A 19,425-nucleotide genomic window follows, 5' to 3' on the forward strand; every position below is an offset into this window, starting at 1 on the left:
TTTGCCTACAAGTCTCCTATTCATTTATTTAGAGATGCAGTGCAGTCCCCCAATTTCACCCTAGCCTATTCTTGGGGCAACTGACCTGACCGGTGTGGCCTGGACTGTGGGAGGAAACCCACCACGGTCACGGGGAGAACGTACAAACTCCTCACAGAACGTGGCAGGAATTGAACCTGGGTTGTTGGCACTGTAAAGTGTTGTGCTTACTGCTATGCTATAGAGCTGCCCCATTAAATGTCCCTAATGTATCTGCCTCCATGGGCACTCCAGACGCATAACGTGTGTGTACGTAAAATCCTCTTTTTCTCCAAAGAGAAAAACCCCAGCTCACTCAACCTACCCTCAGCCTCATAAGACCTGCTCTCTAACCCAGGCAGCATCCTGGTAAATTATGCACGGACTCTAAAGCTTCCACACCAGAGGTGACCAGAACTGAACACAATGCTCTCAAGTGTGGTCTGACCTGGTTTTTATATGGCTGTAACATTACCTCATGCCTCTTGAACTCAATCCCCCGACTGCTGAAGGCCCACACACCAAACACCACCTAACCACCCGATCAACTTTGAGGGCTCTGTGGACTTGGATGCTGAGGTATCGCTGTCCCTCCACACTGCTGAGAATCCTGTCATTAACCTTGTACTCTACCCTCTAGTTTGACCTTCCAAAGTCAATTACTTCTCACTTTTCCAGATTAAACTGCATCTGTCACCTCTCAGCCCAGGCTCTACATCCTGTGAATGTCCCGTTGTAACCCACGATAACCTTCTGCCCTGTCCACAACTCCACCAACCTTTGTGTCATCTGCAAACTTACTAAGCCTCCCCCCCCCCCCCCCCCCCCCCCCAACCTTCCTCATCCAAATCACTTGGAGAAATGGATGTTAGTGCCATTGAGAAGGGGACTTTCCAGGTGGAATATGAGTTTGTAGCTCCTGCATCCTGAAAGTGGCCTCCTTGTGGCAGTAGAGGAGCAGGCCGTTGACCAACGTGTCAGAATGGGAAATCAAACTGCAATGGGCAGTCACCGCAAAATAGAGGATCAAAGAAGCTTGACGAAGCAGTCCCCCCCAGTCTGCGTTGGCACTCACTGATACCCCCTGATCTGTGCCAAGCAGTAGCCTATCTGCCATCAGGGATATTTGTACAGAAAAGGGGCCAGTAACATCATGAAGGATCCTACTCGCTCTGCTCACTCCCAACAGGAGCATCCACACAGGACCACCAGACTTGAGAACAGTTCCTTTCCCCAAGCAGTGAGGCTGATCAACGCCTCCACCTACCAGCTCCACCACTGCTTTATCATTTCCTGTCAGAGTCCCCTTGTGTCACTGTATGGACATACAACCAATCTGCAATAGCATGCAAAGTCTTGGGCACATGCATGTAACTAGGGTGCCCAAGACCTTTGCACAATACTGGTTGTCAATGTGGATCGGAGAGCAGGTTTGTAATCTGGCGGGGGGGGGGGGGGGGGGGGAGCAAAAGGGTGTTGGAAACGGTGAGGGTGGAGCACCGTGGGAGGGGTGTGGGACAGGTGGCAGGGGATGGTGGCGTGAATGCAGACACACCCCGAGCCCCAAGACATCGGGCAAGGTCATTTGATTCAAAACAATTGGTTTATTGATCATTACAGGATGTCTCTGGTGCTTCTCGCTCCCTCCCCTCTCCCCAACCATGAATCCCCTCTCCCTGTCCACTTCCCACGGCCTCAAAATTGAGGGGGGCGACCCTTTAGAACAGAAGTAAGGATAATTTTCTTCTCTTGCCAGAGAGTGGTGAATCTGTGGAACGCAAACCACAGACTGTCATGGAGGCCAAGTCCGTGCGTATATTTAAAGCAGAAGTTGATAGTTTCCTGATGGGTCGGAGCATCGAGGGAGAAGGCAGGTATTATGGGATTGAATGGGGTCTAGGATCAGCCATGATGAAATGGTGGGGCACACTCGATGGGCTGAATGGCCTAATTCTGCTCCCATGTTTTCTGGTTTTCCCATCTCAGTCCACAATAGAGACACCGCGGTATCAAAATCCGGTTCATCGTCACTCACTTATGGCATGAAATTTGTTTTTTTTTTGCAATACATAAAATTACTACAGTGCTGTGTAAAAAGTCTTAGGCACCCTAGCGATATATGTTTGTATATGCGCCTAAGGCTTTTGCACAGCACTGTGTAAATAAGCTATCTTGTGTATTTTTACTATTTTTGTGCTGCTTCAGATCCAGAGTAACAATTAGAAAGAGAGTAATGCTCTCTTTTACACTTCTGTACTGGAAATGGCATCAAGCAATCTTGAATTCCGGGTATTTTCTGAGGTTTAGTTTTCCCTGCTGATTTTTTTAGAATATTGTTGCGTTTGGAGAGTTGACACGCAGCTGTGTCCCACCCGCACCATTTCACGCACCTCCCGTCCCGCAGCCACCGGCATCAGGGCTCCTAATGGCTCGAAGTCGCGTCTGGCTGCGCAGCGGACCCTGCCGGCTTTTGACTGAATGGGGCCACGGCGATCGATTGACCCTGGCCCCGAGCGTCCTTTCACGCTGGCTGCCCGATACAGGGCTAACAGGTCAGCAGAGAGCCTCCAGCAGTCAGCGGCTCCTCACGGGGTGGGGGATGATCATCTGCCACGCAGTCACATACAGTAGAATACTTCAGAATACATTCATTATCAGGTTATGTATAAATTACAAACACGAGAGAGTCTGCGGATGCTGGAAATCTGGAGCAACACACACACAAAACGCTGGAGGAACTGAGGCCAGGCAGCATCTGTGGAGGGGAATAAACTCGACGTTTCTTGTCAGGGCCGAATATAGGAGGCCGTGGACTGTCATGTGGCCTCTACTGCCACGATGAGGGGTGCACTCAGGTTGGTGGAGGTGGCCTTTTCCATAGATGCTACCTGCTGAGTTCCTCCACCACTTAGTGTCATAAATTATACAGGCTTGAGATTCATATCCTCTAGACATGAAACCTGCAAGAACCCACTTTTAGAAAAGACCAAAACCGCCCAATGTGTGCAGAGAGAGAAAAACACAAATGATCGAACAATAAAAGCAAGTGACAGCATTCAGAACGGGTGCGAGTCCGTAGACACGCAGCCCCGGGGGCAGGCCCACAGCCTCAGATAGTGGAGCAAAACATCGCGGAGCTCGCAGCTCAGAACAGGCCACAGCAGAGTAAACGTGGCAGAGAAGCGAGCAGAACTGGCCTGACCCCCTCCCCTCTGGACCCATCACCCGGCCTTTTCAGTCCATCTGGCCCGGCGTTTAAATCGTCCAAGCGTCAGGCGGTTCCTCGCTCTCAGGCCTGGGCCCTGCAGCCAAGTTCCGGCCGGCATCCAAACTTTCCAAATGGGCCTGGTGCTAACATCGATCCAGCCTCGCTCCTGATTTAGGTGGACGGGCTCCGGGGCTCCCCTGCTCCCGCTTTCGTCTGCCTCCCGCGGCCCAACTCCTCCTCGGCCTCGCGCACAGATGCGCGCCTGGATCCTCGAGTCGGCCTCATCCTCGCCCGCCTCTTCGTCGATGCTGATGATCGTTGACCGCAATTTTCCATGGGAAAGGTGTTACGAATGATGTGTTCAGTTGTACCTTGCTTTGTGAACCGACGGTCGTCTGTCACCTACCTTCAGCCACGCCATCTGAAACCAAAAGTTTAAATCTTCAAATCTCTAAGGCAGCGGTGGTCTGGAATATCTGCTGTGGAATGTTGGACATCGCCGTGCACCGTACAGCACACTGTGGGAGTGAGGGCTGGCAAGGACTCGATGGGCTGAATGGCTTTGTGGCTGCTCAGTGAACCTCACATTTTCCAATACAGACACACACACACAAACACACAGAAATACTGACAATACACACACACTCACACACAAATACTGAGACACACGCACACACATACACACTCACACACGCAAATACTGACACACACACACATGCTCTCACACACACACACACAAATACTGACACACACACGCTCTCACACACACACAAATACTGACACAATGACACACACAGACACGTATACACACAAATACTGACACACAGACACGTATACACACAAATACCTACACACACATACACGCTCTCACACACACACACAAATACTGACACACACAGACACACGTATACACACACATACATGCTCTCTCACACACATACACACAGTGACACATACAGACACAGAGAGAGACACACACACACAATATCAGAGTTTGGGACTCGGAGAGAGACCTTCCCCCCGGGAGCCATGGCCAGTTCACGCTTGGATTCCTTCATGCTGCACTGATGGGTATTGGCAGGACATTCCACGGCTCACTGCCCATGGAGTGTTGCCAGCTCTGGAGGCTGTGAGAGGGAGGGAGGACTGGGTATGTGGGGGGACGGTCCAGGCGAGGGCTTTATAAAGGGGCCGTGAGGAGGGTGAGGGGTCCAGCCAGCAGAAGCCAATGGAGAGGCGACCCAGGCAGGACTCGGAGGCCAAGAGGCTAGGCGGCCGGCCCCAGGGCAGGGGCGAGGAGTTCGGCTTCTCCTCCTCCTCCTCCTCCTCCTCGGACGGTGGCCGGGAAGCCCGGTGCCTGGGAGCCAGGGGCCGGCGGCAATCGCGATCCTGGGCCGACGTGCGGAGCCTGGGCGAGGCCGAGGCCGAGACCGGGTCCTCCGCTCTGGAGGAGGAGGAGGAGGAGGAGGGTATGCCAGCCGCCTGCCATGGGGCACGCCCTGGCTCCGAGCGGCTCAGGAAGGCAAAATCGATGGAGGTGATGTCGGTGAGGTGGGGCCCGGTCCCCCAGGCAGTGCCGGCAGAGCCGAGGGGAGGCTTCGGCCCTCAGGCGGCAGGGCTGACAGAGGCGAGGGAGCAGATGGTACGGCAGAGGGTGAAGTTTTCCCGCTTCCTGGACGAGATAACCACCCGGGTGTTGAGCCCGGCCACGCTCAGTGCCCTCTCCCAGCGGCCGGTGCCCACGGACAAGCCGGACGGACGGCAGCAGCAGGTGGACGAGGCCTACGCCGGGAGGCCAAGGACTGTGGCGCCAGAGCCCGGAACCGGGCCGAACAAGCCTGTGGAACAGCAGGGGGAGCAGCCGGAACCCCACCGGTGCCACCCACATCGCAACCCGAGAGGCCCCGACTCCAGGCTGCTCATTGACTCCGACTCCAGCCCCGAGGCCTCACTCATGCTGGAGGGAGAAGCAACTCCACGCTCTGACAGCCAGCACATGTCCCAGGTAAGGAAGGGAGGGCTGAGGATGCTGGCAACTTCTCTGCCCCCCCCCCAATGACTTGAAGTGTTTGTGGCCTTTGGTGACTGTTCAGCCCATCTAGCCTGAACTACCCCATTCGAGAGGGTGTTTCCTATAGTGGGGGAGTCTAGGACCAGAGGACACAGATAGAGTGGATGTGGAAAGGATGTTTCCTATAGTGGGGGAGTCTAAGACCAGAGGGCACAGATAGAGTGGATGTGGAGAGGATGTTTCCTATAGTGGGGGAGTCTAGGACCAGAGGACACAGATAGAGTGGATGTGGAGAGGATGTTTCCTATAGTGGGGGAGTCTAGGACCAGAGGGACACAGATAGAGTGGATGTGGAGAGGATGTTTCCTATAGTGGGGGAGTCTAAGACCAGAGGGCACAGATAGAGTGGATGTGGAGAGGATGTTTCCTATAGTGGGGGAGTCTAGGACCAGAGGACACAGATAGAGTGGATGTGGAGAGGATGTTTCCTATAGTGGGGAGTCTAGGACCAGAGGACACAGATAGAGTGGATGTGGAGAGGATGTTTCCTATAGTGGGGAGTCTAGGACCAGAGGACACAGATAGAGTGGATGTGGAGAGGATGTTTCCTATAGTGGGGGAGAGTCTAGGACCAGAGGACACAGATAGAGTGGATGTGGAGAGGATGTTTCCTATAGTGGGGGAGTCTAGGACCAGAGGACACAGATAGAGTGGATGTGGAGAGGATGTTTCCTATAGTGGGGGAGTCTAGGACCAGAGGACACAGATAGAGTGGATGTGGAGAGGATGTTTCCTATAGTGGGGGAGTCTAGGGCCAGGGGACACGGTCTCAGAATAAAGGGACAGCCATTTGGAAAAGAGTTTCTTTTAGAGGAATTTCTTCAGCCAGAAGGTAGTGAATCTGGAATTTATTACATGGGCATTGTGAAGGCCAAGCAGAGGTTGATATGTTCTTGATTAGTTATGGGGAGAAGGCAGGAGAATGCGGTTCAGAGGGATAATATATCAGCCATGATGGAATGGCAGAGCAGACTCGATGGGCTGAAAGGCCTAATTCTGCTCCAATGTCTTCTGGTCAATCCATAGCACAAAGATTCCTGTCTAATTTAGTCTCAGGAAAGGGTTACAGCTGGGTCAGTCTCCTGCACCCTATCTGTGTCCCTCATGGTTCTACACACCTCTGTAAGGTCACCCCTCAGCCTCCTACACCCTATCTGTGTCCCTCATGGTTCTACACACCTCTATAAGGTCACCCCTCAGCCTCCTACACCCTATCTGTGTCCCTCATGGTTCTACACACCTCTATAAGGTCACCCCTCAGCCTCCTACACCCTATCTGTGTCCCTCATGGTTCTACACACCTCTGTAAGATCACCCCTCAGCCTCCTACACCCTATCTGTGTCCCTCATGGTTCTACACACCTCTATAAGGTCACCCCTCAGTCTCCTACACCCAATCTGTGTCCCTCATGATTCTAAACACCTCTATAAGGTCACCCCTCAGCCTCCTACACCCTATCTGTGTCCCTCATGGATCTATAAACCTCCATACAGTCACTTCTCAGTCTCCTGTGGAATAAAGTCCTTCAAGTACTGGTAACATCCTTACAAATCTCCTCTGCGCTCGTTCTAGCTTCATAACATCTTTTCTATAACTGGGCAACCAAAACTCAATGCAGGAGACCCAAGTTTTGTACAACTGCAACATAACATCCTAGCTCCTGTGCTCAGTGCCCCGACCGATGAAGACTAAGGTGTTAAAGACCTTCATCACCGCCCTGTCTACCTGTGACGCCACTTTCAGGGAGCTTTCCCGCACTTGTGGGTTCCTCCGTTCTCCGACACTCCCCAGGGCCTTTTGTGTTTTTTGTGGTGTTGGTTTAACGATGTGACAACACTTTTAAAGTCACGTAACAAAATACCTGACTGTGATTTTCGTTTACAAAAATTGACTGGCTGTGTCACGGCTTTGAACGGGAAAGTCCATCGAATCAAAACGCTCCCCACCACTGTGCACATCTGTCCGGAGCGTAGTCACGGGAGGGGAGCCTCCAACATCAGGGACCCCCACCACCCAGGCCGTGCTCTCTTCCATTGCTGCCATCAGGAAGAAGGTACAGGAGCTTCAGGACCCACACCACCAGTTTCAGAAACAGTTACTACCTCTCTACCATCAGGTTCCTGAACCAGTGTGGATGACATCTCTCACCCCAACACTGAACTGTTCCCACAACCTGCGGACTCCCTTTCAAGGACTCTTCATCTCACATTCTCAATATTTATTGCTTATTTATTTAGTATTGTTATTTCTTTTCGCTTCTTTGTATTTATTGAGAATTATTGATTCATTATGTGCCGTGATATGACATAATCATTATGTGCCATGTCATATGATATCATCATTATGTGCCATGCTGTATGACCAGGGCGACCATGGTCTTCCCAGGACCATGATTGCTCTTGGCAAATATTTCTACCAAACTGGTTTACCATTGCCTCCTTCTGGGCAATGTCTTTACAAGACAGGTGACCCCAGCCATTATCAATACTCTTCAGAGATTCGTCCGCCTGGCGTCAGTGGTTGCATCACCTGAACTTGTGACATGGACCGGCTGCTTGTACGACCATCCACCACCTGCCCCCGTGGGTCCATGTGACCCTGATCAAGAGGCTAATCAGGGGCTACCCCTTGCCCAAGGGTGACCTGCAGGCCAGCGGAGGGAGGGAGCGCCTTACACCTCCTTTGGTAGAGACTTATCTCCATCCTGGCACCTGTCAATGGTGACATATATGTACTTGGATAATAAGTTTAATTTAAACTCTGCACTAACTAGCAGAAGGAGGTATGAAGGCTTAAACCACTGTCAAAGTGGAAGAGCTTAAGGAGCATTTTCAGGTTCAGGGAAGGACCTGCTGAAGTTTGAGGCAGGCTCAGCACCGGACGGCAGAGATTGGCCGGTCGGAGTGCAGACGGTAGTGAAAACACTCGGCAGGTCAGGCAGCATCTGTGGAGAGGACAGCAGGTCAGACACCCTCTGCCAGAAGTGGGAAAGGAATAAAGAGTTGGTCGGAAGTTATGGGGAACAGGTGGATAGGAGAAAGGGAATACCTGTGATACCAGGCCACCAGTGGGTTAATGGGGATGTTTCAAAGATGGTTCTGCACCTCTGGCTGTGTGGCGAGTTTACTGATGTCCCAGGATGTGCCCAGCAAGAGGAAAGGGGCCTGGAGAGGTGGGGGTGGGATCAGAGCACCCAGCAACAGAGGAGGAAGGATTGTAAAACCGGGGTAATGGGAAGAGTTTACTGGCGAGGTTACAGGGCTGATAACCAGTTTCTCTGTCTTTCTACAGGAGCTGTTGACAGACCCTCTGCAGCCAAAGTAAGGACCCTCCTCGTGTTGGTAGGCTTGTCAGGAGGTAGAACGATGATGTATCTAATGCCTGACTCAATCCAGTCCCTCCCCTTGAGAAATCAATCTGCCATTCGGCCCCTCGGCCCCAAACTGTCTTTTCTGGCTTCTCCCTGTATCTCTCGCTCCCCCTCCTGTGTGCACTTTCAGCCCCCCCAAACACAGACCAGTACAGCACAAGACCAGGCCCTTCGGCCCACAATGTTGTACTGAACCAATTAAATTAGTAATCAAATGATCACCTGAACGAGTCTCTTCGGTCAACAGGATGCCCATGTCCCTCCATTTCCCCCACATCCCTGTGCCTATACAAATGTCTCTTAAAAGCCCCGACTGTATCGGCCTCTACCCCCACCCCAGGCAGCGTTCTCCACACACCCAGTGCTCTTCATGTCTCTGTGTAATGTATCGGACTCCACTCCATCCCAGGCAGCCTACTCCACACATCCAGCACTCTCTTTCCGTTCCCTCATCCTGCCTGGATTTTCTCTGCTCTCTGGGAAAATTAGTTTCTGCAGAACCTCCAGCAGCACAAATGTGCAGGAGGAACCGTCAATGTCAGTGATGGAGGGGGAATGGACAGTCAACCTTTCAGTCCTGCTGGAGATTCTCAACCGGAAACATTGACTGTCCATCTTCCTCCCCCCCCCCCCCCCACCCTGCTGAGTCCCTCCAGCATTTTATGTGTGTGTTGCTTCGGATTTCCATCATCTGCAGACTCTCTTGTGTTTCCACTTTACTCCTGCCCTTTCCTCTCTGACTGCCTGCGCTGGAAGCCTGTTTTCTGTTCACACGTTTAAGCGTCTTTCAGACTGAATAACATATACACAAAGTATTTAACGCACAAACGATGCGGCTCAAAGTGCTTTACAATGCAAAAATACAGACATAATGTATAAAAGACATTAGTAAATGCAAATCATTACTATTTTAGTTGAATCTAAGGTTAAATAAATAGGCTTTGAGCTCAGTGTTGAGCACCTTCACTCCGTCCGCCACAGAAAGCAGGATTTCCCAGTGGACACCCATTTCAATTCCACCTCCCATTCCCATTCCAACATGTCAGTCCATGGCCTCCTCTACTGCCACGATGAGGCCACACTCAGGTTGGAGGAGCAACACCTCATATTCCGTCTGGATAGCCTCTAACCTGATGGTATGAACGTCGATGTCTTAAGTTCGGCTAATGGCCAACGCTCATTTCCTTCACCATTCCAATTTCCCCCTCTCAGCTTATCCCCTTACCTGTCCATCAGCTCCCTCTGGTATTCTTCCCCCCTTTCTTTCTTCCGCTGTCTTCTGCCCTCCCCCTTCTCCAGCCCTGTATCCCTTTCACTGATCGACTTCCCAGCTCTTAATGTCACCCTCTCCCCTTCCCCCGGTTTCACCTCGTACTCCTCCCTCCCCCACTCCACCTTTTTACTCTCACTCCTTTGCCCTTCTTTTCCGATCCTGGTCTCGGCCCGAAACATCGACCATTTATTCCTCTCCAGAGATGCTGCCTGACCCGCTGAGCCCCACCAGCATTCAGAGTGCGTTGCTCCAGGCTCTGAGCTGCCGTTTGAAGGTGTTAACCCAGTCTGCATCACTTATAGCTTTAGGTACTGAATTCCATGGGTTAAGGAACTCAAGAACTTGATCCTCCTTTACACTAATACAGGGACAATACAGGCCCCTCAGTCGACAATGCGGTGCTGAAATCGTAACCCTCTCCAAATCTTAACACTTCCCTCCCACATACCCCTCCATTTTTCCACCATTCATGTGTCTATCTAAGAGTCTCTTAAATGTCCCCAATGTATCTGCCTCTACCCCCACCCCCGGCAGGGTGTTCCACACACACCCACCACTCTCTGTGTAAAAAACTTACCTCCGACATCCCCTCCCCCCCATAATTTGTTTCAATTGCCTTAAAATTCCACCCCCTCGTATTAGCCATTTCCACCCAGGAAAAACTTTATGGTTGTCCACCCGATGTAGGCCTCTTCTCATCTTGTAGACCTCTATCAAGTCACCTCTCATCCTCCTTCACTCCAGAGAGAAAATCCCCAGCTTGCTCAGCCTCTCCTCACAAGACATGCTCTCTATTCCAGGCAGCGTCCTGGTGAATCTCCTCTGCACCCTCTCTAATCCAGGCAGCATCCTGGTGAATCTCCTCTGCACCCTCTCTAATCCAGGCTGAATCCCGGTGAATCTCCTCTCCACCCTCTCTAATCCAGGCTGAATCCTGGTGAACCTTCTCTGCACCCTCTCTAATCCAGGCTGAATCCTGGTCAATCTCCTCTGCACGCTCTAATCCAGGCAGCGTCCTGGTCAATCTCCTCTGCACCCTCTCTAATCCAGGCACCATCCTGGTCAATCTCCTCTGCACCCTCTCTAATCCAGGCAACATCCTGGTGAATCTCCTCTGCACCCTCTCTAATCCAGGCAGCATCCTGGTCAATCTCCTCTGCACCCTCTCTAATCCAGGCAGCATCCTGGTGAATCTCCTCTGCACCCTCTCTAATCCAGGCAGCATCCTAGTGAATCTCCTCTGCACCCTCTTCCACATCCTTCCTGTAATGAGCAAATGCGTACTTTGATTTTAAACAGGTCCAATCAAGTGTGACAATGGAAAAGTGTGTATGGAACCGGAGGAGATAGCAGAGGTACTCAATGAATACTTTGCTTCAGTATTCACTACGGAAAAGGATCTTGGCGATTGTAGGGATGACTTACAGCGGACTGAAAAGCTTGAGGATGTAGATATTAAGGAAGAGGATGTGATGGAGATTTTGGAAAGCATCAAGTTGAATAAGTCACCAGGGCTGGATGGGATGTACCCCAGGCTACTGTAGGGGGCGAAGGAGAAGATTGCTGAGCCTCTGGTGATGATCTTTGCATCATCAATGGGGACGGGAGAGGTTCCGGAGGATTGGAGGGTTACAGATGTTGTTCCATTATTCAAGAAAGGGAGTAGAGATAGTCCAGGAAACTATAGACCAGTGAGTCTTACCTCAGTGGTTGGTAAGTTGATGGAGAAGATCCTGAGAGGCAGGATTTATGAATATTTGGAGAGGTATAATATGATTAGGAGTAGTCAGCAAGGCTTTGTAAAGGGCAGGTCGTGCCTTACAAGCCTGATTGAATTTCTTGAGGATGTGACTAAACACATTGATGAAGGTAGAGCAGTAGATGTAGTGTATATGGATTTCAGCAAGGCATTTGATAAGGTACCTCATGCAAGGCTTATTGAGAAAGTAAGGAGACATGGGATCCAAGGGGACATTGCTTTGTGGATCCAGAACTGGCTTGCCCACTGAAGGCAAAGTGTGGTTGTAGACAGGTCATATTCTGCATGGAGGTCGGTGACCAGTGGTGTGCCTCAGGGATCTGTTCTCTGACCCCTTCTGTTTGTGATTTTTATAAATGACCCGGATGAGGAAGTGGAGGGATGGGTTACTAAGTTTGTTGATGACACAAAGGTTGGAGGTGTTGTGGATAGTGTGGAGGGCTGTCAGAGGTTACAGCGGGACATTGATAGGATACAAAACTGGGCTGAGAAGTGGCAGATGGAGTTCAACCCAGATAAGTGTGAAGCTGTTCATTTTGGTAGGGCAAATATGATGGCAGAATATAGCATTAATGGTAAGGCTCTAGGCAGTGTGGATGATCAGCCACTTGGAGTACTGTGCTCAGTTATGGTCACCTCACTGCAGGAAGGATGTGGAAACTATGAAAGGGTGCAGAGGAGATTTACAAGGATGTTGCCGGGTATGGGGAGCATGCATTATGAGAACAGGTTGAGTGAACTTGGCCTTTTCTCCTTGGAGCAACGGAGGATGAGAGGTGACCTGATAGAGGTGCATAAGATGATGAGAGGCATTGATCGTGTGGATAGTCAGAGGCTTTTTCCCAGGGCTGAAATGGTTGCCACAAGAGGACACAGGATTAAGGTGCTGGGGAGTAGGTACAGAGGAGATGTCAGGGGTAAGTTTTTCACGCAGAGAGTGGTGAGTGCGTGGAATGGGCTGCCGGCGATGGTGGTGGAGGTGTATACGATAGGGTCTTTTAAGAGGCTCCTGGATAGGCACATAGAGCTTAGAAAAATAGAGGGCTATGGGTAAAGTCTAGGTAATTTCTAAAGTACATGTTCGACACAGCATTGTGGGTCGAAGGGCCTGTATTGTGCTGTAGGGTTTCTATGTTTCTAAATTTTACACTGACCTTGGACCTGTGCCCACCCCAGGGTCCTACGAGAAGAGAACAAGGACAGACACCCCTGTCCGGCCTGCGCCTCGAGTCGGGTGGAAGAGAAGGACTGGGAATTCGGGTCTGGTGACGGATACCAGGACTCTGAGCTGTCTCGAGCCCAGGTGGAACATGACGACCTCGGGGAGATGTTCTGCAGGTAACCATACCGGGAAAGTCGGGAAGGCCCTGCTGAAGGGCCTCGGCCCGAAACATCGCCTGTCTGCTCTCTTCCATAGACTCTGCCCGAGTTCCTCAGCAGATTGTGTGTGTTGCTCGGATTTCCAGCATCTGCAGACTTTCTCTTTTTTGCACAAGTTGTTTGGGCGGTTGAGAAGGTGTTTGGTGTGTTGGCCTTCGTTAGTCGGGGGATTGAGTTCAAAAGCCGTGAGGTAACGTTGCAGATCCATAAAACCCTGGTTAGACCACAGTTGGGAGTATTGTGTTCAGTTCTGCTTGCTTCATTACAGGAAGGATGAGGAAGCTTTAGAGAGGGTGCCTGGGTTAGAGAGTGTGTCTTATGTAGATAGTTTGAGTGAGCTCGGCCTTTTCTCTCTGGAGTGAAGGAGGATGAGAGGTGACTTGATGGAGGTGTATGAGATGATAAGATGCATAGATCGAGTGGACAGCCAGGGACTTTCTCCCAGGGTGGAAATAGTTAATACCATGGGGCTAATTTTAAGGTGTTTGGAAGTAAGTATTGGGGGCGGGGGTGTCAGAGAGGGGTGGGGGTGTGGAACGTCCCACTGAGGGGCGTAGTAGGGGCAGATACATCAGGGACATTTCAGAGACTCTCAGATAGAAACGTGGATGATGGAAAAATGGAGGGCTAATTGGAAAGGAAGGGTTAGATTGATCTTGGAGTAGGTTAAAGGGTCAGAACGGCATTGTGGGCTGAAGGGCCTGTACTGTCCCAGTACTTAGTGCAAAGGAGGATCTCGTCTTTGGACGGCCAGACACTTTTACCAAGGGTGGAAAAGGGGGGGGGCATTAGTTTAAGATGATTGGAGGGAAGTCGAGGGGGGATGTCAGAGTTAGGTATTTACTCAGAGATGGTGGGTGCGAGGGTGTTCTTTGTTGCTTGTTGTATTCTGTGTCATTGTGGGTACGTTCTGTTGGCTCCAGATGGCGTGGCTGCCCCCAACACATCCTCTGATCGCGTTGATCATGGACAGAAACGGCACATCTCACTGTAACAAATAAACGACTTTTGTATCTTAAGCATCTGGTAACGGTGGTGGTGGGGAGCGTGCAAACTCCTTACAGACAGGAGTGGCATCGCACTGGGGTCGCTGCCGTGGCAATGCTGCCTCGCCCTGCAGAGGGACGGCTTAGGTCTGACCTGTACCTCGATCTCCATCCTGCAGGTTACAGCATCACCTGTCTCGTGCACAGCAGGGCAACCGGGCCATGGAGAAGCAACTCAAGCAGATGGTGAGTGTTAGAGGGGGCGGGGAGGGGGGGACTTCTTGCTCTCAGATACCAAAAGGTGGAGAAGCACCCAGCACCGTCCAAATGGACCTCGTGATCCCTGTCCTTTTCTCTTGGACCTCAGGTAAGGATTAGTTTTGCTTGGAGATTCCCTTCAAAAGGACATTAGAGCAGAATTTGGCCATTCAGCCATCGTGTCCATTATACGAACTTTATTCCTCAACCCCATCTTCTCTGTAACCCTTAACCCTCTTACTGATGAACCTCTCCCTCTCCCCCTCTCTGTCTCATACTCTTTCTCCCATTCTCTCTCTCTTTGTGTCTCATTCTCTCTCCCATACTCTCTCCCTCTTATACTCTTTCTTATTCTCTCTCATACTCTCTCCCATTCTCTCTCATACTCTTTCTCCCATTCTCTCTCTCATACTCTCTCCCTCTCATACTCTCTCCCATGCTCTCTTTCTCATACTCTCTCCTCTCTCTCATACTCTCCCTCTCATTCTCTCTCTCATACTCTCTCCCATTCTCTCTCTCATACTCTTTCTCCCATTCTCTCTCTCATACTCTCCCTCTCATACTCTCTCTTTCTTATTCTCTCTCTCATACTCTTTCTCCCATTCTCTCTTTCTCTCATTCTCTCTCCCATACTCTCTCCCTCTCATACTCTCTCTCTCTTACTCTCTCTCCTCTCTCATACTCTCCCTCTCATTCTCTCTCCCATTCTCTCTCTCATACTCTTTCTCCCATTCTCTTTCTCTCATTCTCTCTCCCATACTCTCTCCCTCTCATACTCTCTCTCTCTTACTCTCTCTCCTCTCTCTCATACTCTCCCTCTCATTCTCTCTCTCATACTCTCTCCCATTCTCTCTCTCATACTCTCTCCCATTCTCTCTCTCATACTCTTTCTCCCATTCTCTCTCTCTTTCTCTCATTCTCTCTCATACTCTCTCCCTCTCATACTCTCCCTCTCATTCTCTCTCTCTCTCTCTCTCATACTCTCTGTCTCTCGTTCCCTCCTGCGCACTCCCTCTCACTCTACCTTTCTCCTCGATGGGGTGGTGGTGGAGGCAGACACATCAGGGACATTTAAGAAACCCTTCGATAGGCACATGGATGATGGAAACATGGAGGGCCATGCGGAAGGGATGGGTTAGGCCGATCGTGAGTGAGTTAGGCCTGCACTGAGCTTTGTTCTGTAATAAAGCTGCGCTGGGCGGTTTTGACTGCCCACTGCAGAGGCAGTCCCTCTGCCTGGCGTCACTTTCATTGATTTACAATCAGATACACATCGCTGGCATTTGACATGAATTATTTTGTTCTGTTGCAGCAGTACCTTGCAATACATAATAACTTAACAAAACTATATATTACTATTAGAAATATACGTAACGTTAGTAAGTCGTGCAAAAAGAGAGAAAAAAATACTGAGGTAGTGTTCATGGGTTCATCATCCATTGCAAAATCTGAAGAGAGATGGGAAGAGTTTATGTATTTCAGTTATCTTATGTATTTATATTTATTGTGTGTGTTTTTAGTGCTGCGTCAGATCCGGAGTAACAATTGCTTGCTCTCGTTTATGCTCCTGTACTGGAAATGACATGAAACCATCTTGAATCTTCAACCTTCGGCCTGTTGTCGTTCTAGGTCTCAGACATGGAAGAGGAGAGGACGAGTTTCAATAAGAGGATCAGTGATCTCACTCACAGACTGTCCAGCACGGAGAAAACCATCTGTGGGCTGCAGAGAGTAACCGTGAGTCTCCTCAGTTAGCAGCTGGGGAGGCGGGGCAGACAATAGGATGGAAAGTGCTTTTAACCCGCTGAACTGTTCAAGAGCAGAGACCTTCCTAAATTAATCCCCCTGTCCCACTATCTCCCCACAGCCCAATGTCAGTTCCAGACAGACATACTTTATTGATCCCGAGGGAAATTGGGTTTCATTACAGCCGCACCAAGAATAGTGAAGAAATATAGCAATATAAAACCATAAATAATTCAATAATAATAAGTTAATCATGCCAAGTGGAAATAAGTCCAGAACCAGCCTATTAGCTCAGGGTGTCTGACACTCCGAGGGAGGAGTTGTAAAGTTTGATGGCCACAGGCAGGAATGACTTCCTATGACGCTCAGTGTTGCATCTCAGTGGAATGAGTCTCTGGCTGAATGTACTCCTGTGCCTAACCAGTACATTATGGAGTGGATGGGAGACATTGTCCAAGATGGCGTGCAACTTGGACAGCATCCCCTTTTCAGTTACCACCGTCAGAGAGTCCAGTTCCACCCCCACAACATCACTGGCCTTACGAATGAGTTTGTTGATTCTGTTGGTGTCTGCTACCCTCAGCCTGCTGCCCCAGCACACAACAGCAAACATGATAGCACTGGTCAACATCCTCATATCATCCTCATACATGATAGCCTCGTAGAACATCCTCAGCATCATCCGGCAGATGTTAAAGGACCTCAGTCCCCTCAGGAAATAGAGACAGCCCTGCCCCTTCTTGTAGACAGCCTCAGTGTTCTTTGACCAGTCCAGTTTATTGTCAATTCGTATCCCCAGGTATTTGTAATCCTCCACCATGTCCACACTGACCCCTTGAATGGAAACGGGGGTCACCGGTTCCCAAACTAATCCCACTGCCCCACTCTCTCTCCACAGTCCTGTGTCAGTCCCCAAACTAATGCCACTGTCCCACTCTCTCCCCACAGCCCTGTGTCAGTCCCCAAACTATTCCCACTGTCCCACTCTCTCCCCACAGTCCTGTCAGTCCCCAAACTAATCCCACTGCCCCACTCTCTCTCCACAGTCCTGTGTCAGTCCCCAAACTAATCCCACTGCCCCACTCTCTCTCCACAGTCCTGTGTCAGTCCCCAAACTAATCCCACTGTCCCACTCTCTCCCCACTGTCCTGTCAGTCCCCAAACTAATCCCACTGTCCCACTCTCTCCCCACAGCCCTGTGTCAGTCCCAAACTAATCCCACTGTCCCACTCTCTCCCCAAAGCCCCGCGTCAGTCCCTAAACTAATCCCACTGCCCCACTCTCTCTCCACAGTCCTGTGTCAGTCCCCAAACTAATCCCACTGTCCCACTCTCTCCCTACAGTCCTGTGTCAGTCCCTAAACTAATCCCACTGTCCCATTCTCTTCCCACAGTCCTGTGTCAGTCCCCAAACTAATCCCACTGCCCCACTCTCTCCCCACAGCCACCTGTCAGTCTCCAAACTAATCCCACTGTCCCATTCTCTCCCCACAGTCCTGTGTCAGTCCCCAAACTAATCCCACTGTCCCACTCTCTCTCCAATGCCAGTAAAATTTCACCATTCTTCTGAACTCCATTAAGTACAGGCCCAGAGGCGTCAAACATTCTTTGTACGTTGAGCTGTTCATTCCCATGATCTTGCGATCTTTGTCCGGACCATCTCCCCAGCTGTCATGTCCTTCTGTAGTCAAAGTGCCCAAAACCCCTCCAACATGCCCAGTGTGGCGGGACAGCTTGATGGGACATGGGTCAAAGTCAGGCAGATGGGACCAGCTGGGATGGGGGTCCATAGCCAGCAGGAGGTGATGGGCTGAGGGGCCATTTTCTGCACCGAACGGCTCCCTAACCTCCCGCCATTCTCTGTTGTAGGAGCGGGTGCTGAGGCCGAGGCTCTGCTGCGGTGAGGCTAGACCGCAGCCCACAGCCTTCCTGGACATCGATAACTCCAACCAGTCGGTGGCCGAGTGGGAGACTGTAGGCCCCGCGGAATTTGGCCCCACAGCCCCAGAAATCTGGGCCAATCGCCAACAACAGGAGGAGGAAGAGGAGGATGAGGGGCCATTGGTGTCTGAGGCCCCACGGCCTGACTGGGGCCTGTACACTGAGGCCCCCGACTGGCCTTCCACCACCCAGGAGCAGGGCCCGAGCGTGCCTGGCAGCCTGGAGCTGACTCCTGACGACCCGTTCGGGCCCCTGGTCCCCGAGGGAGAGCCGACGGTGGCGGGCGGTAAGGGCCGGTGGGAGGCCACCAGTGACGGGCGGCAGCGATGCCCCAGCCCGAGGCTGTGGGCTTCAGTACGCGATCCATGGGTGAGACCTGAGGCTGCTGTTGGCCGCTGGGCCCAAGGTGGGAGCAGAGCTGAGCCTGGCCTCCCCTCACTACCAGGGGACCGCGTCACAGCCTGGCAGAGCGGGAAGACGGGCCGGGCCATGCGCCGGGCCCAGCAGTGGGTGGGTGAACAACCAGCGGACGACGGAGACGGGGAGGCGGACGTGCAGGAGCCGCAGTGGCAGGGCCGTGGTTGGTCTGGAGTGGATGGGGTAGTGACGGCTGCCCCCACCCAGCGCCCCGGCCTGGCCTGGCTGCCCCCTCAGCCCCAGGACCGCGACCGGAGGGAGTCCAAGCCTCCCAAGGCCCAGTGCCGGGAAGGCTGGAGTAAGGGTGGCCCCTCTTAATCACCTTCACCCCGTAACAACCCCCTTACCTCCCGAACTTTCAAACCCTCCCTCCTCCTGTCTCCAGCCACACAGGGAGGAAAGTCAGCTGATTCCTCTTCAACTCTCAGAGGGATACGTCACGGAACGGGACACATCGTCCCACTGAGTCCGTGCTGACCCTCAGCCACACATTCAAACTGATCCCCACTACCCCTCACCCGCACACTGGGGGAAACAATTAACCCCATCGTTGTGGTGGGAGGGTACTGGAGCTCCTGGGGGGGGGGGGGAGTTGTCCCACACAGTCACGGGGGGAACGTGTAAACTTTACACAGACAGCGGCAGAGGTGGGAGTCGAACCCAGGGTTTGGGAGGCGCCACAGCACACAGAGTCTGTTGAAGGATGAGAATTAGGGTGGGTGGGGGTACAGAGATGTGATTTGTCGGCCAACGGCAGGTGGAAGGGACCTGAATGTGTGCAGACAGCGGGGCTGGGTGGGATCTGCTGGATTGCAGGGATGAATCAGGTCAGCACCGGGGCAGGAATCTTTTGTCAAACCCTGGGAAAATTAGGCAGGAAAAGAGGATGGATTAGATATGGCAAGATTATTTCCCATGGTAGGGGAGTCTGGGACAAGAGGGCACAACTTCAGGATCGAAGGACGTCCTTTTAGAACAGAGATGTGGAGAAATTACTT

The 19,425-nt window shown here is 51.6% G+C and overlaps 1 protein-coding gene across 1 annotated transcript; it reads left to right on the forward strand.

Moving 5' to 3' along the window:
• Positions 1 to 4,454: 4,454 nt before the first annotated feature.
• On the forward strand, positions 4,455 to 18,952 carry LOC140717610 (uncharacterized). The gene is made up of 6 exons (XM_073031181.1): positions 4,455 to 5,231; positions 8,590 to 8,618; positions 12,877 to 13,038; positions 14,246 to 14,312; positions 15,954 to 16,061; positions 17,939 to 18,952. Exons 1-6 carry the CDS (start codon positions 4,455 to 4,457, stop codon positions 18,743 to 18,745), a joined length of 1,950 nt encoding a protein of 649 aa, XP_072887282.1. The 3' UTR covers positions 18,746 to 18,952.
• Positions 18,953 to 19,425: the final 473 nt, after the last annotated feature.

This window comes from Hemitrygon akajei, chromosome 28, assembly GCF_048418815.1.
Source record: "Hemitrygon akajei chromosome 28, sHemAka1.3, whole genome shotgun sequence".
Taxonomy (NCBI): domain Eukaryota; kingdom Metazoa; phylum Chordata; class Chondrichthyes; order Myliobatiformes; family Dasyatidae; genus Hemitrygon; species Hemitrygon akajei.

Coding starts and splice junctions, on each gene's coding strand:
- LOC140717610 (XM_073031181.1), top strand. CDS start 4,455: ATGGAGAGGCGACCCAGGCAGGACTCGGAGGCCAAGAGGCTAGGCGGC. Junction 8,619..12,876: donor ACAGACCCTCTGCAGCCAAA/GTAAGGACCCTC, acceptor TGCCCACCCCAG/GGTCCTACGAGAAGAGAACA. Junction 16,062..17,938: donor GTGGGCTGCAGAGAGTAACC/GTGAGTCTCCTC, acceptor TCTCTGTTGTAG/GAGCGGGTGCTGAGGCCGAG.